At 48.0% G+C, this 26783-nt stretch overlaps 1 protein-coding gene across 3 annotated transcripts in view; it reads right to left on the bottom strand.

Moving 5' to 3' along the window:
• EEFSEC (eukaryotic elongation factor, selenocysteine-tRNA specific) overlaps positions 1 to 26783 on the bottom strand; it is a 249804-nt gene that overhangs the window by 160820 nt on the left and 62201 nt on the right. For all 3 annotated transcript variants that reach the window (XM_040628368.1, XM_040628370.1, XM_040628371.1), the window contains one exon: positions 1606 to 1813. In XM_040628368.1, coding sequence (XP_040484302.1) covers positions 1606 to 1813 — 208 coding nt within the window. The remainder of the gene's footprint in view (positions 1 to 1605; positions 1814 to 26783) is intronic.

The raw sequence follows: 26783 nt of genomic DNA, 5'->3' as shown, positions 1-26783 counted from the left end.
CTTTTTACAGTCTCATATCCACTTCCGTTGGGAATAACAAAGTCTGAATTCTTATGCAACACTTATCTAAATGTGTCGATTTTATCGGATTGATGAATTTTGCTAACAAAAGGCAGAGCTAGGAAATCTTTTATGACATATTCGGCCCATTCACAGGCCTGCAGCTTCAATTTAACCAACTGGAGAATTCTGAGGGAGAGCTGCAGGTGTGGGATCTGAAAAAAAAATCATAAATGGGAAGGCATATCAATCTTTATGACGGGGAAACAAAAACACTCTCTACTTGCTTGCCCTCCACAGGCAGGAGAAGGAGAGGTGGAAGGAGCAGGATATTGTCTCGGGCTGCATAGCAAAGAGGAAGCATCGCTGTCTCCCAGTGACCGCTATTTAGTATTGATCAAAAGGCGCTGGCCCAGAGAGGAAGAGAGGAATTGATAAAACAATGAGGTTTGCCAACACTCTGTGCTCAACAAGGACATTTTCTCATTTTCTTGACCACATCAGAGTAAGTCACTCCTGCGGGCGCCTGAGTGAGCGGGTGGCTCTCTGTCCCACAGTCCCCACATCCCTCCCACCCCCCCAATGCTGCAGCAGCACTGCCACCTTGCCATCCCCATGGACGGTAAGCAGAGTCAATCACTTGACAAGGCCTGTTGCTTCTCCTGTTAAAGGTCTCCCCAGGTCAGCCTCCCCTCCCTCCACGGCCTTAACGCAGACCACACTTCTCTCCCTGGGAGCACCACCACACTGTCTCTCCCTGTCTGTTCTCTACTCCCCCTGGATCCTTGTCACCGAGCCATCCTTCCACCTACTGCCAGCCATCTCTGGATAGGAGAACCTTTCAGCCACTTCCTTGCTCAGACTCTTTAAGGACTCCCTACTTTCTGCAAGACGAAATCATAAAACCCTTGGTGTGAAGTACTATGAAGGTCCTTTGTGATCTTGTCTTTCCTGGTCTCCCCTCCAACAGCAAAGTCTGCCCATCCATCCAACCATCCATCCACCCAATTTTACAGGCCTCTGTGACAGAAACACGTAGTCATCCAGCAAAACCAATCTCCCCTTTTCGATAACTGAGTTGTAGCTAAGCAGATGTGAAGGGATCTGTTTCCTGGCCTCTCTGACACCAAGGCGTGGGTGACATGAGCAGGTAGGACTGAGTCCTCCCTCACCCACAGAATCTGTGAGAAGGGTGTGTGCCCCTTCTAGGCCCAGACATTTCCTGACACACTGGACTCTCCCGCAAACGTGAACGCAGTAGTGCCCGTGCCTGCTTTGACCACGTAGACAAGGACTCACCCTACAGTGGAATGGCAGCAAGATGGAGGAAGCCTGGGTTTCTGAAAGCTGTGCAGAGAAGAACCCCCCCAACTGTTCACATTAGGAAATTACCTAGGAAATCAACTTCTAGTTTCCTTATGCTTCTGTATTTTTTGGTCTCTTGCAACAGCACCTTAGCCTTTACCCTTGATGAGAGTAAGTGCCAGGCAAGATCCCATTTACTAGGACGCATGGGTAACACCTGCCCAATCTATGTTGATGAAATGAAGTGTGCCCCCAGAGCCAGCTTATACAGGTGGATACGCCACTCATTAACAAACCTACTTGGTGTTTTCCAGGGTCTTCTGCATTTTCTTGGTCATTTTATCGATGGCTGCCTGTCTCTTTCCTTCAGCTAAGAGGTCTATTTTGTTTAGCACCACGACCAACTTCTGGCAGGCAATCTGCCCGATCACAAGGCACTCCGCTGACTGGGTCTGCATCCCTTTGGTCACATCAATGACCAGCATCATCAGATCAATGATCTGGGCCCCTGCAAGGAGAGCGAAAAGACAAGGTTAAAACAGGAAATGGGGGAGAGGACTCTGCAGAAAGTGGCCTGACGTTTGAGGTTAAGGAAAATCCGCCACGTATTAAGATAAAAGTGGCTGGGGTGGGAAAGGAAGGACCATGACACACCTTCTAGCTCTGGCCACGGGTGAGGGACTCTGACTGCGTGATTTCACGGAGTCCGCATGACCGACCACCAGGAGGGATGGGCATGTTACCTCATCTGGAGAGGAGGAAATTGAGGCCCATGAAATACAGAGAGCTCACCCAGAGCCCCAGAGCCAGCATGCAGCAGGGTTGGGGGACCCCAAAACCCACACCATTTTACTGCCTCAATGTTCTCATTTTCATTCCATCCTACCTAGGAAAAATTGTCCAAGCAGGAAAAATCCAAGTTTTAGACTTGGCGAATGTCTAGAGATTTGGCTTTGCCAAGACAGCAGATAGACCAGAAAACTAACGGGGAGACGTGGGAGGTGTCTCCTCTGTGGCTCCTGGGTCTTCCCCTCACAGTAGTTCGGCTCATCTTGATCCTCTCACACATGGCTGCATTATAGCTACGCACTTCTTTTGTCCTTTCCGTTCTGGGCGGGATCTCTTTCTCTTTCAGGGAGGTTAGGTGCAATCCAAGGTTCAGCTACCTCAATAGTGAATACCATGTATGTAAATACGTGCGTGTGTCTCTATACATACATGTGTGGGTGCATGTGTACGTATGTGTGTGTTGTGTGTGTCTGCATTCTGTATTACGTATGCATGCCTGGTTGTGAGCATGCCCTAAATACACCTGAGCTGAACAATAGCAGAGGGACAAATTACAGAGGAGTCAATGAAGGGAAGCTGCCCTGCCCCATGTTAGGAAAACTAATGTTAGCCAATGAAGGGAATGTGTCCTTCTTAATAGGATTTGAAGTAGTTTTACAAAAAAAAAAAGTTATTTTGCGGATACAGGAATATGCAGATTATATTCCCCTTTGCCCCAGAAGGGATTTTTAGGACAAATTATCATCATGGTGATACCGAGGAAGACTCTCTATGGGTGACCCATGACCCAAGCTCACTCCTGAGAAAGGAGGCGAGGTGAAGGGGAGGTCTTTCCTGTTGACACATTTACCGTGTGTGCTAGTCAACCACTTAATCTCCACAACCAGTGTTTCAGAGGAAGGTGGGACTCAGAGTCACGGGGGTACTTGCTCTAGACCAACTGGCACCAAAGGCCACCAGACACCAGGGAGCCTGGCTCCACTACTGAAGCACTCTTCCCTGGTCACCACGGACCTGCACAGCGCCTCTGGCCTCCCCCAGGAGAAACAGTGTCTCTGGCTCTAGGAAGGCCTCAGAACGTCCCAGCTGTCCTTCCTGCCCCTTTGCTCTGCCCTTCCCAGCCCCTTCTTCTACCTCACCCTGTCCCAGCGACAGAGCGGAGCTGTGGACAAAGGGGCCGGTGCTCACGGCAGCCAGCATGGACATCTCCCTCATCCTACCAGGCAGTAAGACCTAGGCCTCTACTATAGCCATAAGGGGTTGGGGGGATACACTGGTTCTATCACCTACACCTTTTAAACAACGGAGACCTAAAAACCCCACCACCTGATAAGACTCCCTCTCCTATCTACCAAATCACCAACTCACCTCTGGCATCCATACCCCATCACACAAGTCAGGCCCACATCAGACATCCCCTAATGGAGAAAGACTTGTCCTTCACCTGGGACTTGTCCCTCTGAAATCCAAACAGCCTCCCAGAAGGAACTTTCTACAACTATATGACTGATTCATACACTGAGCCAGGTTAAATCAATATAACCTCTATGGATGTCAATTCAGAAACAGCTATCAAAATTCACACTTTGACCCAGCCAAGCCCACATACATGCTCATGCTTGTTGTAGGTACAGCTGGAAAACATGTAAATGTCCATCAGTGGAGGACATATTAAAAATAAATCATGCTACATCCATACAGTAGAACACTATCCAGCCCTGAGAAGGAATGAAGAAGCTCTTTATTTACTCCCATGGAACAGTGTCCAAGGTGGAGCGAGTGAGAAGAACTAAGGGTGGACAATGTAATCTGTGTTTAAAAGAGGGAAAAGGGGTGTGTGTGTGTGTGTGTGTGTGTGTGTGTGTGTGTGTGTGTTGTATGTGAATGTTTGCTTCCATATGCATAAAACATGTCTGAAGGAATGCAAAAGAAACAACTAACTTTTGGTTGTCTGTGGGAGAGGAGCTAGGTGACAGGTACGGGATGGAGTTAGAAGGAGACCTGACTGCATGTTCTTCTGAACCTTCTTTTTGGTGAAGACTTATTTATTTGAGAGAGTGTGCACACACATGAGTGGGGGAGAGGGGCAGAAGGACAGAGAGAGAATCTCAAGCAGACTCCCCACTGAGCATGGAGCCTGATGTGGGACTCGATCTCATGACCCTGAGATCATGACCTGAATTGAAATCCAGAGCTGGATGCTTAAATGACTGAGGCACCCAGGCGCCCTCTTCCATACCTTTTAATTTTAAACAGAGGTGTGTACTATCCACTCAGAAATAAATAAAATTAAGTATATAACTAGATAAAGAAATAAAACACTGATCTGACTGTGTTGTTCCTCTGCTAAGAGCCCTCGCTGTCCTCTTACTGAAATGGATCTTGTGGTGTAGCTTTGGGCCCCTCCCTTCTAACTCGCAGTCCAGGCACACTCTCCCTGCACTGAGCACCATGGAGCACCTCACAGAGCCCTTCCCCGTGCTCCCTGCCCTGCCCCAAAGGCATATGCACACACCTGTGAATACACACACACACACATACACACACACAAAGCCTGGGCCCAGCTCACCCCAGAAGATGTGACCTCTCCTCACGTCCTCCCACCACAAACAAACCTGTCACCAGTCATAAGGATGTGTGGCCAAGTGTTAAGGCAGGATGGGACAAAGCCTGAAGGTGAGTGGGAGGAGGAGCACCCTGAGTTCCCAGCCTATGAGCCATTCTCTGGGAAGACTAGAGAGCCACCCTCACACGAAACAGTCCCAGCACCCGAACAGGTGACCCCCAATTCTAGTGGGCAAAGCTGTACCCACAGAGCCAAGGCTACTCTATCCCATGGATGACTTCTGGACTTTTCAAGAGTAATTCCAGCTGCCTGGGCTCCCTCTAGAACCTAAACATCATCCCCCACCTAACCCAAACTATCCCCGACCCCACTGTACAGATGAGAAGTCTGGTGATTACGCTTGGTCTCTTGGCAAATAGGTGCTAGAGGAGTGATCTGAACCCTGACACCTGTTCTCACCTCTGTGCAACATGGCCCCTCCTTCCGCACAGGTACCCAGCCACTTTCCAGCCTCCTCTCCCACAGTCCTCACCCACTCCCCACTTTACACTGAGAATCAAGGCGTGCACCACGATTATCCTTACCCCTCCCTGCCCTGCTTTTGCTCTTGGTCCCTACTCAGACTTCACGTGCCCCTGGCCCTTCCTCCCTGCCGACTCCAATGCGCAGACCACAGCCTGGGCTGTCAATCTGGATTCACAGCACCCAGCACGAGACCCAGCTCAGGCACGGCTTGGGCAATCTTTGTTGGGCTGACCTGAGCAAATGATAGCTCCCCCCATGTCCCGACACTTCCTTTTTTCGGAGATTCATTTCTTTGTTGTCTGGGCCCAGTGGCTGGAGGGGGAAGGATGCATGTATTCCACACATTTAGCCTATCTCACTTATGATGCCTGTTGGGCTCCTGGGGACAGAAATGAAACTGGCCTGACAGACCCGGAAAGACAAGTGCAGATGGGCCCCAAACACTCGGGCTGGTCAGGCTTTCTTCTGCTGCCTTACTCCAGCATCTACAAGCTGCCTCTGTTGTGAGGAGCACACAGCTCTGCTCCCAAAGGCCAGGCTCTTGAGCACACCCACTGTGGCGCAGCCAACCAGGCACTTCTAAGGAGACCAGAGGTCACAGCGACTTGACAGGCCCCCCTGAGAACCAGGGGTCAGGAGCGGGGAACTGCCCGCTGCCCAGCAGCAGCTCTCAGTTACTCCTGTTTCTTCATCAAACTTTTGATCAGACGACAGGAAGTGACATAACTGGCCCGTCTTGTCTTTTTCAAAATCCCCAGTATTTCCACAGAATGAATCAAACAGTGTCCTTCCCAATTCCCACGAACCCAGGGTAGGAAACCATTCTGAGACGAGAGGGGCACAGCGAGCGAGTGGGCGGGAAACACAAGTCAGGAACTTGCAGCTTACAAATGACCCTCTATATTTTTCCGTCTATCAGAGCTTTTCATCTAGTTGTTCTGACTACAGATCCCTTTAAAGGTTCGCAGAATAATTATAACAGGGTTAAAGTTTCTCAGTACTTTAAAAAGTTACAATTTCCAATTCTGTAGATTATATATCTTAATCATTTCAAAAATAAAAATAAAAACTTTCAAAGGTCAGCATTTAACAAAGTGTAAGTTATCAGTGAGATATAATTTTCCTTCTGAGACTGAAGAAAAAAATGTGTGTTCAGAGAAAAATGTTTCAGCTAGAGAAACTGAATATAAAATTTAAAACATTTCAGCAACCTCAAAGTTACATCTTTAATCAAAACCTCCTAAAAAGGAGAAAATAATATTAAATTTAAAATAAAGAAAAATGTACTTTTAACTGGTGACGTATTAAATATTCAATAAACAATGTAAATACATTGTCATCAACAATACAAAACTATAATGGCTATTTCTACCCTATTATTATGACCCATGTGCTGAATGCATCAGACCTCCATGTGCCTCAGTGTCCTCGCATGCATGAGGACGGGGACGAGCCCAGTTAGTGGGCTGCAGAGAAGACTAAAGGAGACAACGCATGGGAAGGGCTCAGAACAGCACCGAGGCCAAAGGAGATCTTCAATAATGTGAGCAGCTCTGATTGGTTTTCCTTTTACAACTCCTACTGTGGCACACACACAGTATTCTATAGATTTGCTTCTTGTCTTAACTGCACCTCAACTTTGCCATGTGGGTATCACAGACGAGAAAACAAAGGCTCAGAGAGGTGAAGTGACCAAGTCAAGGTCAGGAGCAAGGACTCAGTAAGAGCAGTGTGAACTTGGGCCCACTAACTTCTTTCTACCACAGCATCCTGTGTCCCTGAGCAAGCCTGTGTCCAGAGTGAAGCACTTGCTCTGTACGTGGGTAGGGATGCACGTGCATGCCCCTGTGGGTGCGACAGGACAGGACAGCAGGGGTCAGACGTCCCCCTCGGGGGCCCAGGACGGGAGGAGAGGATGCGGCTCTACAATCCCAAGGTGCCGTCATTATTACTCTTGTTTGTATTCATTTATTCAATGTATTGCTTGTTTCTCCATTTTACAGGCAAGAAGACTGAGGCTCAGGCATGTTAAATAACTTGCTCCAAGCTATCCAGCTAGGGTGAAAACCCAGTATTGGACTGACACCAACACAGGCTCACCTGTCCTGGCCCTGACTTTCTGCCAGAAATGTCAAGACTTCTATCCCATGGGGGCCATTTGGCCCCCTTCTGGAGAGTCCACTCATGTGCATGTCCATTTTGTGCATCTTAGTTTTCCTCCCTTCACATACTTTCCCCAAAGTACAGTGACCTGGAGTTTCCCTCTCAGATTCCTACTGGCACAGTAGAGTGTACAACTGTGTACCAGCGATGTCTGTCCTGCCCTCCACAGCATAGAATCAGAGGGTTTGGAAATGGAAGGGGCTTAGCAAAGAATGTCAATGTGCAGCTGGGGAGCCAAGGGCCACGAGTGGGAGGAAGAGGCGAGAGCAGGGCTTGGAGGCATCCAACCAGGCATTCAAATCACAGCCCCAGTGGGGACCTCTGCTTCCTCATCTGTAAATCAGAATCTAAACAAAGATGCCCACTGCAAGAGGTTGGCAGGGGAATCAAAGGGGAAGGCCCGCCAAGCCCTCAGTAAGCGGAGCTGCATTTAGGGCTGTCAGTGCTGAGCCAAGCTCTCAGCCCAGCCTCACATTCAGAGTCGTACTGCTCCCACCTGTCCAGGAACCCCCCCAGGTAAACACATGTGGGCAAAGGAGTGAGGTTACTGGCTGAGTGTGGACAGTGGAGAAGGAAGAGCTCGAGGAGTGGTCAGGTGTGGGGCCCCCATGGTATCCATGGGCCTAGCACCTACCTGGGCACAGGCGGTGTGTCTGACTTGTACACCTGCCTTCCAGCCCCTCTCCTCACCCTCCCTGCCTCTCTTTAGGACCTGCCTCCCCCATTGGAGTCACACATTCGTGATGTCCCACGCCGCTACACAACCGCCAGAGTCCCTTCACCCACTGCAGGACATGCCAGGAGTCCAACAGACTAGAGGCACTGACCAGGCCCAGCCCCTCCAGTGGGGGACCAGAAAGCCAAAGGAGATCCCGGTCACTGGAGGAGGCTCCAGTGCCCGTGACCCTTGTTCCTACCAGATGATCATTTTCATGAACACCTTCAGACAAAGGGAAGTTTCTTAATGCTATTTACCCTCTCTGAGCTCTAGTTTCTCATCTGTAAAACAGGGACAACAACTCCATTTTGATTTCTACAGACCTGGTGGAAAATCTCAGACAGGAAGGTAGGAGACAGCCCAGAGGGATCGCATACTTCCAAGTGGGGCACGTGAGCGAAAGAATCCTAAGAAGGGGGTGCTGACCTTTAGTGTGTGTGTGGGGGGGTAAGCAGCAGCGGCTTGGAAGCCCACCTTCAGTGCCCTGGCAGGCACCAGAGAGATGCAGGGACAGGGCAGGGAGGCAGGGAGTCTGAAGGGCCAGCCCCCAAGCCCAGGAACCGCTTCCCTCTTGCCAGCTGGGGAGCCTCAGGCAGATAGAGCTCCTGACCTCTCAGAGCCTGGGATTCCTCCCCTGTAGCCAGTCGATCTAGAGACAACACCTTAAGGGGCGGGGGCCTGCACAGCGCATGGCATATACTAAGGGCTCAATAAACACGAGCTGCTATCATATCGGTACTTGTATCACGAGGCCCAGTACCATAAAAGCTCAAAAGGGGCCATCTTCTTCCCGCAAAGGCCCCAAGCCCTTTACAGGCCAAGAAGAAGGGAGAGTATTAATGGCAGCATGAAACAAATACTAACAATACCTCCCTCAATCCAGCAGTATCCATGAAGCCCCTCACAGGGGAAGTGGTGAGTGCCAGCCAATAGCCAGGAGCACCACGCTCGCCAACGGGCCGGAAGTCCTTATTGTTCTCAGCCAGCCTGCAAAGGTAGGGTCTTCCACAAACATCCTGCTGAATTCCATCAGACCAGCAGGGAGACACCCGAACAGGAGAACCTGGGCAGGCAGGACTGGACATCTTCAATAAGTCATCAAGGTCCCACGACACGTTAACAACACCCCCCCCACAACTCCCTATTGCCTCATACCCTGGCATTTATGCCACCAGCCGGCTCCTAACAGGCACATGGGCTCATGACTCCTGCTTGACGTGTGTTAGCTCTGCCCTTACCAAATCCCATGAGGAGGAGACTCTCTCATTTTAATAAAGAGCAATCTGAGGTCTCATCACACCACAGTAAACAGGAGAGGCAGGGCTAGAACCCAGGGCTGAGAAACTTAAAAATGTCTTCCTTTTTCTATGGCCATTGCTGCACCTCCTGGGAACTCTCCAATATCCCAAAGAGCAAGCGGGAAAGGCCCTGAGGATGGGAGGAGGAAAGAGAGCGGACAAGGTGAAAAGGCAAACCGCCAGGGTCCTCTAGGACGCATCCCAAACCAGAGGCATGGTCCTCCAGGAGGCAGCGAAAGGAGGCATTCATCAGCACCTAGAGAAACCCGGGAGAGGAACAATGGGAGCGATGTTAGCAGCGGAGGAACAGGGGAAACAACAAAGAGAGCCCGTGTAAGAGACCAAGGAAACAAATACACAGCTGTGGACAAGACAGCAGACACATAGAGGTGCTGGGCCTCCGCCAAAAGGAAGAAAAGCCAAAAAACAATAAACGCTGGTGACTCGTGGCAAAACCCCCGAAGAGCTGAGAGAGGGCGGTGGTACAGAATGAGACCCGCCGGCTGCGAGATAGGGGTGAGCAGCTTTCCTTCTCTGGGCCTCCCTGTCCACATGTGTCAACAGGGGAAAAGCACTCACCTGGGACACGGGGACAGCAGGCAGCCATCTAGAGAAAACTAAAGTTGAGGCTCTACCTCACACTCACACCAAAATAAATTCCCAAGGACCAAAGCTTTAAACATAAAAATATAAAATCATAAAAGTCCTGGAAGAAAACATGTGAAAAAATTTTTTATAATCTTAAAACAAAACAAAACCCACCTAGGTAAGACACAAAACACAGAAAGATATAAAAGAAAAAAAAAAAAAGACTGACAAATTCAACAACATAAAAATCAAACAATTCTGCATGGACAAAAATATGATAAAGGCCAACATGACTAGGGACACACTAGCCACAAAGGACTACTCTCCTTAAAAGTTAAAAAGCTTCTTCAAACTGATAATAAAAAGAGCAGTGATCCAATCAAAAATGGCAACAATCTCTACAGAGAGCTCACACTAAGCACACTGACTGAGCACCTCCTACTTGCGAGACCTTAGACTGGTGCTTGGCACAGCAGTGATGAGGACAGATGACAGTCTTACAAGACGGACTCACTGGCCAGTGAAGTAAAAAGCCAACAACACATATAATACGTCGAGTCTCCAGAAGCGGGGAGGATGGTTAAGTGTCCTAAGGAAAAGAGAGCAAGAAAAAACAGCTCAGGAATGTACAGGAGGCAGGAGGGTTACAATTTTAATTCAGGCTGTCAGGATGGGCCTCACTGAGAAGGAGATATTTGAGTCAGGACTTGGAGGAGAGGAGCTGGCAGTTAACCAGGGGAAGAGCACTCCAGGCCAAGGGAGGGTCCGGTACAAAGACCCGATGGGGTGTCAGGGGGTCTGGGTGTCCAAGGACCAGCAAGGAGAGTGGGGTGGCTGGAGGGAAGTCAGACAAGAAGCAAGGGCAAAGAAAAGAAATACACAAGCTCAGACATATAATAAGATGCCTACCTTACCTATAACAAGAAAAATGCAAATTGAAATGATGCTAAGACTGTAGTTTTCACCTGGTGGGTTGACAAAAATAATACCACAAGACGAGTAATAAGTCCTTGCCCTGCCAGGTGCTGCTGACTACACACGCTGACTCCTTAAACCCTCCACACAGCCTTGCATCACTACCCCCATTTAGAGATGAGATTAGGTCACAGGACTGGGAAGAAAGGGCTAGAATTCAAAGTCAAGCTCTGCCACTCCAGGGCCACACTGTCCTTCCAAACACTGATGACACCCTGCCACTAAGAATGTGGCCTGTCCATTTGGGACATGTGCTGACAAAACCTCTTTGGAGGCCATCCTGGCAACAGCCATCAGAAGTGTATACTGTGATTCAGCAACACCCCCCATGCAAATGAGGCACATTCAAGGCCACCGTTGCAACTTGACTGCATTAGCCAAAACATGGAGCCAGCCTAGTTGCCCATCAGGAGGGAGGCTGTTACCTACATTACAGTATAACCACATAACAGAATATTACACAGCTACTAAAAAGCACACAGCGGTTCTATTCCCTGAGTGGACGTCTCGCCAAGGGGGTGTACACAGTATACCGCCACTTCTACATGTTGTGCATGAGAAAGTGTATGCCGAAATCACTGTCCTTGGAATTTTTAGAAGAAACTGATCACAAATGTTTGTCTCTGGGGAAGTAAGCCAGGTAAGCAGGGACCCAGGCGCATGGGGGATCTACTTCTTACTGTCTATGCTTTTGCACCTTTTCAATTTCAAACCACACACATATATTATTGATTCAAAATCAATTTGTTTTTAAAAAAATTTTTTTAAATTACTTACCTTATGGTTAGTAAAAGGACCAAAAACAAGTACACGGAAAATAAAACACTATTAAATTCTAGCCAGACACAGTTGCTACCATAGGTACGGAGCTCACCATGTTAAGAGAAGTGTTAAAGCTCCAGACACCAAACAGAGAGACAACTTTTCCTTAATGGACTTAAAGGATTTAAAGAACCCTGAAGACAGAATAACTCTCTTGCAGTGCTTAATGTCTCTTAATGCGGTACCTATGCACACATAAAAACATCTCAGACATCATTCTTGGCAGGCATCTCTCCTACTGGGAAAGTCTCCTTAAAGAGCCTGCACTTGATTCTACAAGTTATAACAATGCAATGTTGGGGGATGGGGGGCAGAAGAGAGATGGAGGTAGACCTCATTACGTCTGTCTAGGGGTCATAAAGATGTTCTGTTAATGACATTCTGTCCTTCCGCAAGATCGATGTAGGAAACACAGACCTGTCCTCAATCCCCATCGGCGGTTGTCAGGCTTGCTGGAGAGCAACCCCCATGCCCGGGTGCACCAAAACCAGACAACACATTCAGAGACGGTCCTGAGGATAACTAAAGAGTGGAGGGTATGTGGGAGTTTTCTGTACTACTGCAAGTCTTCTGTAAGTTTGAAATTATTTCAAAATGAAAAAAATAAATAAAACAATGACTAGAGTGTCAACAAGTTGGGGAAATAGGAGAGAGAAAATGAACATTCATCGAATGCCCAAGAATGCAACACGCACACTATTTCAATCAATCTTCACAACAGCCCAAGAAGGAGGAATTTATTATTATGCACACTTTCTATAAATGGAGAAACGGAGACTTGGAGAGCTCTGAAGTGACTCTCCCACAGTTGCACAGCTACCAAACTGGAGGTATGAAGTCAAATCCAAAGCAGTATGCTACCACAGAGCACGTGCCCACCACAAGGCCAAGGGAAGAGAAAATCAGGAGCTGCCAAGTTCAGAGGTTGAGCCCACATGTTCCTCATTGGAGGGAAATACAAAGGAAGTGGTCTTGAACAGAAGCATGAAGGAACTCAGGTAGATTTATAAGAGAACTTCCTGAGAGGCAGGGCTAGTGAAGATGTAGATGACATCTTTACACAGTTAGAGGGCTCTTTGCTGGAGGTCTTCAGAACAGCCGTGCTGGGCTGCGGGCAGGGAGTGCGAATTACACCAGGGCTCCCTGTCCGCTCTTTGCTGGAGGTCTTCAGAACAGCCGTGCTGGGCTGCGGGCAGGGAGTGCGAATTACACCAGGGCTCCCTGTCCACGCACCACCTCTGATCTCTGCCATGACTGTGGGTACCACTTCTACGGTTATTTACTTACGTGGGCTAAGTCATTTTTTAGAACTCAAACGCATTTATATTTAAAAGAACTTTACACGACAATCAATGCATGAAACTTGCCACAAGTAGGAGGTAAGCATTAAGATAAATAGAATGAGGACACAAAGCGATGTGGTGCAATGTTATTAAACTCTAACTAGATAATACCGGCTGCTACAGCTCTGACCCGGAGGTCTGCTCGCTGCTGAAAAGGGATCCGCAAGAGCTCATAAGACATCCTAGCACTAAAGTGAGTCCCGACCAAATGGGAGGGACAGGACGAGAACTGGAATAGGCATGACCTTCCAAGCCTGTCAAGCGGGAGTATTAATCACGGGCCAGGCACCACCTGTACCAGCTCCTCATCACCGGGCCTGTGGCCCACCCCTCGGAGGCCCTGGAACAAACACCATTCACATTGCGCCCCTTGGGAGAGCAGCAAAGGCAGGGTCGGGCATCGCAGCAAGAGCAGAAGTGTCCGCACTCCCTCGGATCACAGGGCCAAAAGGGGTGCTGGCCTCTGCCATCCCCTTTCCGGATGGAGGCAGACGCACAGGTTCTGCGAGGCCTCGACTCCCCACTTTCACAGGGAGTTTGGCCTGTTTGCTTCTTTAAGCTACTGTGTCATAGTCTATCTGGGGTAATCTTTTTAGCTGACTTTGCACAACAGTACAACTCCTGTTCTAGAGCAGTGAAAAGGAGCAGAAAATAGAATTTGAAATGTAGAAATAAAATAATTGTGGGCCATGAGCTATAATTTGATTTCATGCTTTACAAGGAAATGAAAGAAGCCTTCCTTAAAATGTACGGTTTCTGCTCCCTCTCCCCTGTAAGTCCCCTCCCCCCCTTTTTAACCATTTTAGGATTTCCTCTAGCACCGAAGAGAAAATAGGATTGTGGAAAATGTTCAGTTCTCAAGTGTCACTGCCACTCAGGGGCAAGCTCGATTTTAATGTGAACTTCCCATTCTGGGTAAGAGGAAATTCTTCAATTAATAAACCGGGTGTGCGGAGGCCAGTCTTTAAGGTTTAATCAATTTCATCTGTACTTAGGATAAAAAGACTGACTATTCTACTTTTTTCCCTCTCGTTTTCCTTCTTTAAAAAAATAATAAAATGAATGTTTTATTTTAAATTCTTTGAGGTTCGTATCTCCTGTTTCAGGAAATATTGTCTATTTCATGCGGTGAGTATGAAAACTTCCCCCCTCCTTTCTTACTTTTGCTAAGAATCTTTTTTCAAAAATAACGAAATTATCCTCTGCCCTCATACACTCTAACAGCTCGGGAGATGATACGAATTATACAGGATTTTGGCAGACACCTTGGGGTGGGGGGAGGGAAACAGAGAGACAAATCACCAAATATGGATGCAAGAACTTCTTCTGGACAAAATAAGAGGTGGACACGGGAATGTAAATTACAAGGAAAACCCGTCCTAGAGTGGCCGAGGCGAACTTCACAGCACAAACCTCCCCTAGGAAAGAGACCATGCCCCGTGGGTCATCCGGTCTCTCTCAGGTCTCTCAGCCAGGGGTGGGCACAGGAAGGTGGCCCAGAATCTCAGAATTAAACCAGGGAGTGCCCCCCATCAAGTAGTACGAATCAATATCGAGACTTGGTGATTAACCAGAAACAGCAGGACCTTAGGAGGGACAGAGAATTCCTGAATCTTTGTTACGTGGTCACTCGACACTCTTGAGTCTGCTCAGCTCCCCGGGGCAGGGGCTACAGTCAGGCCGCATGGTGGAGGGTGAAGAACACAAGCCGTGGGGAGGGTCAGCTCGGATTTAAGTCTGAATCTCTGCTCCACTTACCAGCTGCTGTGTCTTTCACGTAACACCTAAGCCCCCTGGGCCTGTTTCTTCATCTGTGAAATGGAGATAAAACCACCACTAACCTTTTAGAAAGTTATGCACCTCATATAGTGCTTGGAACAAAGAAGAAGGTACCTGGTCCACAAGAACAGGAGGGCCCAGCATTACGGGGACCTGGGTAATTCAGTGTATCCCTGGTCTTCCCAATGCTTTGATCAAGGTGCCCTGGGGAAAATGTTACTTTTTAAGTCAATATTTTCACTAAAACTCCATAACCCTAGGGCCCTGTCAGTGTAATTTCCAATGTGAAAATGAGCAAGAGGCTCACCGTTTGTAACAGTGGCTACCAGTTATTGAGGGTCTAAACCTTGCTGGCCGCAGTCCCAGGCAATAGCCATCTATATATGAGAAACCGGAGGCTCAGAAGAGTAAAGTAAGTGCTCACTAAGTGTGAGGGAGGAGGGCATGGAGCTGGGGAGGGAAGACAGCAGAGAGGGGAGGGAGGCAAAAAAAAAAGGAAGCAGACAGTGGGGTGAGAGGTGCAGAGATAGTTCGGGCCAGACGGCTCAACTCCTACGGCTAGGTCATGGTGGAATTGGAGCCAAACCTGGGTCTGCCTCATCTGAGGCTATTTTTGGTCCACCAGGCCTCCCCCCTTGAAGTGGCACCCGAGAGGATTTCTCTTGAAGACAGCACCCTGTGATCCCGAAGGGAAACTCTGCAGGAAGTCTCACCAGGAGTCTTTCCATCTCTAGGAGCAGGCAAACCCTGGGTTTCAGGGTACACACATCTTCCTTTCCTATGGAGTGATATGAGGAGGAACACTTGCAGGTGTGCAGCCTGCACAGAATGAGGGCCAAACGTACAAGGGCGAGACATACACAGGCTCTTCAGGGAAGGTGCTGGATCCTACTTCAGCCTCCCCTAACTGCATGTCTAATGAGACTTGTCCAAGGGCCTTTACCTCTCTGAGCCTGTCTTTCCCATCTGTAACATGGGGATCATAAAGTATTTATAGGTCAGTGCGGGGCTCACAGATCATGAATGCAAACCTCATAACCCAGGGCCCAGCACACAGCAGGTGCTTAACCATGGAAGTGATAATTATCAGTATTCTTGGACGTGAGTTCTCATTCTCACAAATTCCAGCACTGGACAAAGCCCCATCCTGGAATGGAGACTGTGAGCAGCTCTGTTCCCAAACATCAAAGCATGCAAGGCCCAGGGGGCACCTCAACTGAGTGACGTGGGCTAGGCACAAGACAAGGTGTCAGTCTAGAGGGAACTGAAATGCCAGTGCCCTGGCTGGAAAGGACAGTTTCTCTTCAGCTCCAGCCCATGTGGCCAGACAGGAATGTGGGCCTGGAGTTGCCAGATCTTCTGATTTTTCAAGACAAGCCAAAAATCTGGACTATTATATGAAATTTGCCAATTTTTAAATGTTGACAACCAATTCAAAAAAATGTTTAAACTGTATGGCCCAAACAAAACATGTCCATGGGCCAAAACTGGCCCACAGCTCCCCAGTGTGAGATCTGGAGGGAATTTTCTCTAGAAAGGAAAGTTGGAAGACACAGAATAAACATCCAGCTTCTCTGGCTGTTACCTGTCTGAATCAGAAAAGCACTCAAGATCAGTCGGCTGAGCTGGGAGGTTTGACACCCCATGGCCAATGGCTCCTATGTCCCACATTTGGCCTTGATGGGGGTGGGGAAGGTGGATGCCAAGAAGGGTTCATCCTGGAGGAAAAGGACCATAGCTGGGGGACAAGAGGCCACAAGCTTGGAGTCAAACAGCTTGGACCTGGCCTCGCTGGGCCACAAGGCGAGCATGGTCCCTCCCTGGCCTCAGCCTCCTCCCGACACTCCAACATTCTGGACTGAGGCCCCTGCCTAGTACAGCAACATCATATAAACACGGGGACGACAAAGTGCCCACCTCAGCATAGAAGCAGTTCATGCACATAAATGCTACAAACACTGTCTGATGTGTTATTTTCTCGCTGGTGGAGTTTCTTCCTACAGTTTCAAGCACAGGTTTCCATACTGAGTCTCAAAATACCCCCAGTGGGTAGAAAGTCCGAAAATAACTTAAGACAATGATTTTCCTGGAAGAATCAAGCAGGAAAACCTCAGAGACACCAGCTGGAATTTCCTGCAGGGCAGAAGTTACCCTTACTGAGTCTTTGGTACAAGCCCTTTTTCCACAAGAAATGAGCATTGTCCTCATAGCCAACATTTAATGGGGTGCTTCCTATGAGCCAGGCACTGTTGTAAGTGCTGTGTACGCATCAGCCCATTTAATTCAGTCCTCCTAGCGTGTAGGTACTATTATCAACACCCTCGTTATGCAGATGAACACATCAAAGCACAGAGTTTAAATCACTTGCTCCAAATTAAAGAGCTAGTTAGTGGCAAGGACAAGCACTCTGTGCCCAGAGCCCTGGTTTCCAAAATCACTGGGCTACCCTACGTGGAGAAGGCAGTGGGAAGACCAGGGCTCCCACTGAGGAACAGACAGGAGGGCAATGGGTTGGGCCTCCCCCCATGAGTGTACCTTCCAGCCCCATCCACCACTCCCCATGCCTCCTCATGCTCCCTGATCCAGCCACGTTCTTGCCCACCCCAGGTTTTTGCCTTGACATGAAGACAGGGGCCTAAAGCACTCTCTTCATTCTGTCCCTTCTCCTGGCACTTCAGCCTTCCAATTTCAGCTCTGATGTCACCCCCTAGGTATTTCCCTGACTCACACTGGTTTGGATGAGGTGGCCCTCCCTGGGGTCTCAAGGTGCCCACACTGCCCAGAAGAGCCCTGTCCTGCAATTCACTGGCTTCCCTGCAGCCTCACCCACCAGCAAAGGGACCAGGCTGACTTTTTCCCACAGAATCCCTCACACCCAGCAACACAGAGTAGGTGCTCAACAAATATTTACGGAGCAAAAAGAACTGTGAGGCCAGGAGGATTAAGCTTTTCAAATTACTTAGAATGTCCCCTCTATTAGCAATTAATAGACTCTCCACTACTCTTCAGCGGTGACATTCTAGTGCACTCCAAAAACATATGCGTGCTTGCTCAGAAACAGAAAGAAAAGGAAGAAAAGCTGAGCGACTGAAGCAACTGTGCCAGGGCCAGGACCACACGCCACGAAGATCAGGTGGCCCGGGACCTACAGAGAGGGGTCCCAGGGGCCGCCAAGGGCTGTGTTCACTTGGAGAAGACCCCAAGCAAACCCCTAGTGGGGGGATGGGTCCTCACATGTCCACTTAACAAATGAAGAAACGGAACTCAGGGTGGTCAAGAAACTCATCCACTGCTGCCAAAGACAGAGCTGGGCCTCAAACCCCTTCCACCATCGTGAAAATGGGGTCCATCCCACACAAGGCAGGGCAACCAGGGCCACTCTCCCGACTCCAGCACGCTGGCTGTTCTGAGAAACAATGGTTGTTGCTGTGGCCTCAGACAAACAGGCCCTTGTAGAAATGGGTCCCCAGAGCCCCTCCTCTGAAGCACAGAAACCAAGGCAGGGCATTCAGAACAAACCCCAAGCTGAAGGTGCTGGAAGGGCAAGGCCCATCTGGAGCTTCATGGAGTGAAACGCTGAGACTGAGGAGTCACTGAGCCTGAGAGAGTGGACTTGGGAAACTGTTTACTGGGGAAACAGGAGGAAAAACGAAGAAAAGAAGGGGGAAAATCTACCATAAAAAGTAAGTAAAATCAGCAAAATTCCTTCATGAAAAGGGTGGAATTAGCATATGGCCTCAGCTGCCAAGTGAGGCCATTGAAGCAAGCAATGTGAATGAGTTCAAGATACAATTAGACATTTTTCTGGACGGAGACAGAGGGGGCTGAAGAAGGCATGGCAGGCCGCATTTCAGATGGAGCAGCAGGAACACATTTCACTGCACAGCGGCCTGCAGAGCCCACCGTGTGAGAGCCCTGTGCAAGCAGCCACAGGGACGGGGCACAGAGGGCAGGCCAGGCCCATACTGGGAAAGGCTCTCCCTCCCCACTATTTTTTTTTTCCAAAAGAGAAGGAGATTTATTGAGTATGTCGCAAGACAGTGGCAGACGGGACAGCAGAGGAGAGGCTGTCCACTCTCCCTCCCCACTCCTGACCCAAAACTTTGCCTCATACAGCACCTGCAAACCAAGCTACCCAGGCGCTGAAATAAAAGTTCACTTGTATTCCACTCCATACATCTATATGTGGTCGTCTGGGCCGGGTCCCAGGCCCTGCCCTCAAGAAGCTCCCAGTCGGATGGGGGAGACACACACAAGCCCGAAATACCAACATAGGGAAGCACATCCCAGTAAGATGAGGCGTTTCTGCTAAGCAAGCACAGAAGAGGGGAATTTATCAACTGGGGGGAGGGAGGAGGCCGGAAAGCCAAGAGAAGAGGCCGTTCCGGGCAGAGGACACAGCAGGAGGCTACGGAAGCCCCAGCTGCCAGCGCCTCACAGAGGATGCTGAGCATGCAGTTCCCCGGGATTTTGGGGGAGAGGGCCAAATCACCTCGAGCTCTGTGAAAAAGGACGGAATGACCAGAGGCGCCAGCCGCTGGCCCGTGGACCAGATATGACTCAACGGCAACAGCTGTTCCCAATCTTCTCCAGAGCGCAGCACATGTGGCCCACCCAGGGAACAGAAAAGGCCGGGTCCTTGTGAGGGACACAATTTATTAGGCCCTCTCGAGCCCAATTGGTTCTGATGTCCTCCTTTATGTGGCTCGCTGCATGGGCCCTCTAACTTTGTCAAGCTCCTGGGCCCCCGTTCCCTTCTAGGTGAGGTACATGTTTACGCCAGTCACTCCAAAAGGACCACAAACATTTCCTTTGTGTTCTCAGCACACTCGCTGGTGAAGAGCATTTCCCCAGCCCCCGAGCTCCAGCCCCAACTCTGAGCTGGGTTCTGCCCCCCACACAGTCTAAGAGAACAACCTCTGCCAATCTCTTACATCAATGAACTGGGTCTCTCGATTTGAAACTAGAAATAATCCGTAACACTCTGAGAAGAAAATGAGGCAATTCCCGGACTAGGCGAGCACCCAGACCAGGTGGAGAGGAGTGACAGCACACAGGGCAAGTGCTCCGCGCTGTCCTTCCCTTCTTCTCTCCGATGCCCCACAAAAGCGGGGCCCCTGGCCACCAGACCACCTGTACAATAGCAAGGGAGAGAGGAAAGGGCTGTGGGACGGGGGGGGTGGGGGGGGGGGGGGGGGGGGGGGGGGGGGGGCAGGGTGCAATGGCTGGTGCTGAGGCAATGCTCTGTCCTCCTGCCTGGTAGAGAGAGATGGGGTTACACTCACATTTATGAACAACCACTCTGCCTGGCACGTGCTGGGAACACTTTCACCTTTATTCACGTAGTCTTCACAACAACCCTGCAAAGGTGAGTACTGTAATTCCATCTTCCAAAGGCAGAAGCTGGATTACAGAGGTCAATGAACATGCCCAACGCACAGTGACGGGTGGCAAAGCCAAGATCCCGGGGGCCATGCTCCTCCCTAACCCTTCAGAACTCTTTATAGCCATGTGTCCTCATTTTAGGGGGCCTTGCCATTGCCCTTGCCCCAAAAGGGGGTCCTCAAGAACAGACACAGAACCAAAGAAGAAACCACACTGGCCAGGGCTGGGGCTGGAACCGCCTCACCATGGCAACCGGTGCCATCTTCCAGCGAGGAGCTGCACTGTGCTGGTGTGAGGCTTCCTGGGCGGCGCTCACCTTCACCGGGCCTCTTCTAGCTTTAGCCCCTAAACCTGTGGGCTGAAGCTTTAGGCTGAAGTTACGTGCTTCATCCCACTATGGGAAAGCACGCCGAGGCAGCCAGGCATAGGGCATAAAATACAAAACTCACAGAGGCAAGAACTCGAGTCCCAACACAAGCAGATGGCCTGAGGCGGCCAATTTACCTCTCTGAACCTCAGGTTCCTCCCCAACATCAAGGACCTGGGGATACATGTGTCTCTATCCCTTTCACTTGGGGGGGGCATACTTGAAGAGTATTTTTTGAGAAAATTGGGAAGATTGGAGTATGATACCAAGGAATTGTTAATATTGTTAGCTATGATAACGCCATTGAGTTATGCAAGGAGATACCTGTATTTTTAGAGAGAGATATAAGTATTAGGTGTAACATAACTTGAGATCTCGTGAATTTGTTTTAAAATACTTCAGGGAAAAAAGGGAAAATAGTTGAAACACTTATGGCAAAATCTTAGTAACTGTTAAATCTGCATGATGACTATACAAGAATTCATTCTAACTTGGGTATGTTCGAAATTTTTCATTAAAACCAGTAAACAATCAGGGCGCCTAGCTGGCTCAGTTGGTGGAGCACATGACTGTTAATCGCGGGGTCATGAGTTTGAGCCCCACATTGGGTGTTGAGATTATTAAAAACAAAATAAACTTTTAAAAACAGGTGTATAATTAAAAAAAATAAACCAGTAAACAATCAAAAAACCTCCTGGAAGACAGACTCTAGCAACAAAGAGATGAAACCAAATAAGAACTTGGGAATGAGGAAGCATGCACAAAAGGGCTCGGGATGGCTGTGGAAACCATTTAAACATAGACTCAAGTCTAAAGAACTGCGATATTTATCCATTCATTAAAATTATGTGCCTATTACATACTGACTGTATTACTTACAATTCTTGAAAGAAGAGATACATACTACAACTGATTTCACTAAAACTGATTAAGAAAAAAACGTGGAGGGGCGCCTGGGTGGCTCAGTCGTTAAAGCATCTGCCTTCGGCTCAGGGCGTGATCCCGGCGTACCGGGATTGAGTCCCACATCGGGCTCCTCCGCTATGAGCCTGCTTCTTCCTCTCCCACTCCCCCTGCTTGTGTTCCCTCTCTCGCTGGCTGTCTCTCTGTCACATAAATAAATAAAATCTTTAAAAAAAAAAAAAAAGAAAAAAAAGAAAAAAACGTGGAGCAGAACAACGAAAACCAGGAAGACATCTCAGAGCATGGCTTCATTTTGGAAGTCAGAAGCTTGAGAAATCCAGGCTTCAGTATGTTCATTAGAGATATGAAGTCGCTACTGGTCCAACCATTACTACCTCTGCAGTAAATAAGCTGTAGATCTATACAAGTTTTAAAAATTAGAGAAAATCACATAGAAAGTAAGAGAAATAAAGAATAGAGCAAGGAAGCATAGAAAATGTTTTGAAAAAAATAGAACATGACAAAAGATCAAAAATATAATAACAAATGTAAAAGAGATACACTAACCTATTAAAAGAATGGGGTTTTTAAAATACAAAATATAATCTTATTTTGATGTCGTTGGTTGGGTGGCAGCATTTGAAATGATTTCTTCTTTCTCTTTCTTTCTCAGCTGTATTTGCTGATTTTCCCACAATGAGCACATACATTTCATGACTGCTTTCAGTGGGCCAGGCACTGGTCTAGGCACTGCACAAAGATTATCATACAACAACCCTATGTTGTTAAATTTTCCATTGTACAGATAATATTGAGACACAGAGATCAACCTTTCATTCTCTTAGCTAATAAAAGCATAACTTTGTACATAAACTCTGGAAAGTAACTGGAAATATATATACCATACATGGTGAGTTGCAAAGGGAAAGGTCCCCAAAAAGACTGCCCTCACTTCAGACACCAGCCACAAGCTCAGGGGTCCCCAGGCCACATCCACTGGCTGCGAATCTGGGTGGTTCTCGCAACACCCCTCAAATTAGATATTTCACTAAAACAACTCACAGAACTGAGGAAAGCACCATACTTTCAATTATGGCTTTATTATGAAGGGATTTATATACAAATCAGGACTAGCCAAATGAAGAAACACATAAGGCAAGATCTGGAAAGGTATCTCTCCCCACAGAATCAGGACATGTCACCCTCTTAGCACATTAGTCTGTTCACCAACCAGGAAGCTCCACTGATCCTCAGCGCCCAGAGTTTTTACTGGGGTTTCATTAACATAGGTGTGACTGATTGCATCACTGCCCATGAGATGAACTCAATCTCCAGAGGTCAAGAGGGTGTCTGTGGCTCAAAGTCCCAACCTCTAATCACATGGATGATCTTTCAGGCATGAACAGCCCATCCTGAGTCTTCCCTTTCACATGAAGTCAGGTGTGGTCAAAGGACCACCATGAACAACAAGGACACTCCTGTCACTGGGGAAATCCCAACGGTTTTAGAAGCTCCATCCCAGGAACAAAGGATAAATATCACATTCTTTATTATATAACAATATGGCTAAAGTATGTTCACATATCACTGCCCTCCATGTCCCCCTCTACCCCGCTACAGAATATAAGTCCCCACCTGTTAATGAACCTATCTCATTTCTCATAATGTGTTCTAAAGAATAATCTGAAATGCCAACAAATTTATCGTAGTGTCATCAAGAGGAGTGAATAAACACAGTAGAGCAAGACAATGCAATACTATGGAGCCATTAAATATGTTTTCAAAGAATATCTAATGATATAGAATAAGGCTTATGGTTCAAAAAACTTTTGAAGTCAGGTCTAAAATGTTATATTCAGCGGGATCCCTAACAGAAAAAAAGAATATGTCAAAGTATTAAAAGGAATTATCCTGAGTAACTACATTTTTATTTCTTCTTTATATTTCCTTCTATTTTCCAGATTTTCAATATGTATAAATTACTTCTATATTAAGGAGAAAAGGCTTTTAAAAAATAACACATGAAGAATAAAACTACATATGCTAGCTTCCATGAAGTATTAATAAGCTAATTAATCTGAAATTATATGGCAATGACTGCATTTCCAATATTTAGAATTTCTTTTTGGCTCTTCTTCAAATCCACCTATTCTTTTTTCGTAATGTCCTAATCTCACTATGGATTCTATTCCTTTATTTACATTTCAAACATTTCTTATTTTAAAGCCCCTTTGATTTGTTTTATGGTTTCTAGTTTGTAGGATATGCGTTTTCACACTTGTTGTCTATAGAATGTCTTTTTCATGGTGGTAATTCTCCTTGTATGCCTTGTGATTGGTCCGTAAATTCATCCCTAGCAAGCATTGTTTTCTGTGGGAGGTCCTACATGTATGTGACTGAAGTGCCCTGTGGGTTCAGGAGCTGTGGTGGCCAGGGCCATATGGCTTCACCAGTGTTGACATTAATTTCTTGGCTCAGGGTTTCCAGAAGCACCAATGATGTGAATATGAGCCCTGCATCCAGGTGCATGCAGTCGGGAATTCTGTCCTCTCCTGGGCGACAGGAGCTCTTTCTGTGCTCACCTTCCAGGGTGAGCAACTTAATCTCGACCTGTTGGAGAGGAACTTTCCTGGTTCATTTTCTTAATTTATGAGGTGACCCTTCACATCTCCAGTGAAACAATGGCTTCCAGTCCTATTCAAGGCTGTGAATCTGACTTCCTTTTCACGTCTAGCCCTTGAAGATGTTCCTTTCCAGCTTCTGAACCTAGCTGTATATGTCTGCTTCTCTTAGAGTATCTTCCCTTCACCCAGCGTGTCAATCAGTCTGGGACACAAGGCTCCCTGCAGCATGGCCTCCCGTGTTAATGGGAAGTCTGAAAGAATGTGGTAACCATAGGGGTCAGGTGTGGCACACCTTGAGGAGACCTGATATCATGCCATTTTTACCACTCGAAAACATGGGATGGAAACTAAATTTACTGGAAGTAACTAGAAGTCATTCTGGTGAACAGAGAACTATTACTGGAGTTGGGCTGTAGTCTCCAAGCCACAAAGACCTGGACTTGAACCCGGGTTCCAACAGCTTTGTAGTCTAGGGCCGGCTCCTCTGGCCCAACACGCACCCACTGGGATATGGGAAGAACTGGGACTAAGGCACAGCGTGCCACAGAGGGAACGCAGGCCTGAAGCCTGGTCTGCTGTCGGCAAACTGAACTTTGCTCCGCCTAGTCTCAATAGTACGCATTCATCCATCGGCTGGGGTTGTTTCTCCCAGTTCCTTCAGGCAGGCACAAAGTCAGAGCTGCAGAGCAGCGTGTTAGAAGTGGGGAGCAGTAGAGCACAAGAGTCCTGAGGAGAATGGTTACAGGAGCTTCTTACACCCGGAGGAAGCCTCACACTGTGTGTCTAGTAGTGGCCGTAGCCATATGTCCCCATGGGAACTTGGGAGAATCTGGCCAGTCAAGCCTCTGTCTGAGAGCAGGTTGTGGTGTCTCCTGCTTCCTGCAGTGGTCTTCCTATCATCTGACATTGAAGACAATTACATCCTCTATGTCTGTGAGCACTTCTGCACTAATGACATCACTGGCCACATTGCAACAGCCACAGAAACACCCTAACAGAGAGAGCTCAGTAAGTGGGAGTTATCACCACTACGCCCAGTTCTACTGCTAGGGAGGTAACGTGTCCAATTCATTCAACGCCAAAGATAATGCCTGAAAACAACTCAGGCACCTTTGGACGAGAGCATAGACTCTGGAGCCAGAATGTCTGCCTTCAAATCTCAGCGCCACTGCTTATAGTTTAGTGCCTCTGTGAAGTTACGCTCTCTGTCTTTGGTTTCTTTATCTGCAAAATGTGGATAACAGTACCTATCCCATAGGGTAGTGATGACAAATACATGTTACCATGATAAAGTGCTCACGGCAAGTGTTATGGGAGGGTTTGCCATTATTATTATTGTTAGCTATTCTTTTTGCTCAAAGTGCTAGTGAGCAGAAATCCTGAACTCCCAAGCACACAACTCTAAGTATACCTACGGCAATGTTTTCCCTAATAAACTCAGATGGCAGGGTGGTGCTAGGTCACGGGGACACACTGAAAGGGCACTTCTTCAAGATCCATTTAATCAGTACATCTTTATTTAGTGTCTACTATTGTCCAAGAACTGCTCTAAGAGGTGCGGCAGTTTAACGAAACAAACAAGGTCCCTGTCCTCGTGGAGTCTGCATTCTAGTGTGAGATGCAGATACTTTTACAAAGAGATCAAAGCTATGCAGAATATAAAACAGTATTATGGTATATAGACCAGTAGGGTGCAGTGGGGCAATATTCTAAAAAGAACAGTCAGGAAGGTTCTCTTGGAAGATAAACGGGACGAGTGTTCTCAGCAGAAGAAAGAGCAGATTTGAAAAGACCCTCGTGGGAGAACAGCTCTGAGTGGCCGGACACAGAGGGCAAAGGGGAGGGTGACAGGGGATGGGGCTGAGTCATGTGGGTCCTTAAGCCAAAGAAGGAGCTTAGATTTTATTTTACTTATAACAGAAGGCCAATGGCAGTTTTTTAAGTGGGAGAGTGATATGCTTTTTAAAGTTCACTGTGGTCCTGTGGGGACAGTGTTTTATCAAAGGTAAGGGTAGGAACAGGGAGGTCTGGTGGGGAGCTGCTGCTATGTGCGATGGCAAAGGATGGTGGCGGGCCTGACAGCACTGGCGAGGGTGGTGCTGCCCTGCTCCAAAGCACTCGGCCAGACTGAACCAGGAGGACACTCACGGTGGCTGAGCTGACCGAAGATCTCAGCGCCCACCCGTTCCTTAGATCTAACACAGAAAGTCTGCTCCTCAGACGGGGCCTTCCCTGCCTCCTCTCAAGGCCTTTTCACAGTCCATCTCCCCGCTGGGCTGTGAGCTTCCTGGCAGCAAGCCATGGGTTTTATTGGGCTGCAAAGTATTCCCAGAGCACAGGGCTCCCTAAGCTTTTTGAAGACATGAAGGAATACCTGTCTACAACTGAAAAGAGCAGATGAAAAGGGGCGGAATTCTGGTCTTCCTTAGGAGGAAGTCTACGGACAGTGTCTAAAAACCAAGGAAAACAAAAAGCACAATAAACATGTTTTAAAGATTATACAAAAATAATCAAGTGAACGAGTTGAAATGGTCACCTTTGGAAAGAGAAGGGGCTCTGTGCTTACTTATTCACTTGTCTGGCTTCTCCCCGTGGCTCGCAGCTCTGGGAAGGCTGGGGCCCAGATCCTGTCC

Source organism: Ursus maritimus, unplaced genomic scaffold, assembly GCF_017311325.1.
Source record: "Ursus maritimus isolate PB19 unplaced genomic scaffold, ASM1731132v1 scaffold_14, whole genome shotgun sequence".
Lineage (NCBI taxonomy): Eukaryota > Metazoa > Chordata > Mammalia > Carnivora > Ursidae > Ursus > Ursus maritimus.
This window is presented reverse-complemented; position numbering and strand designations above follow the sequence as displayed.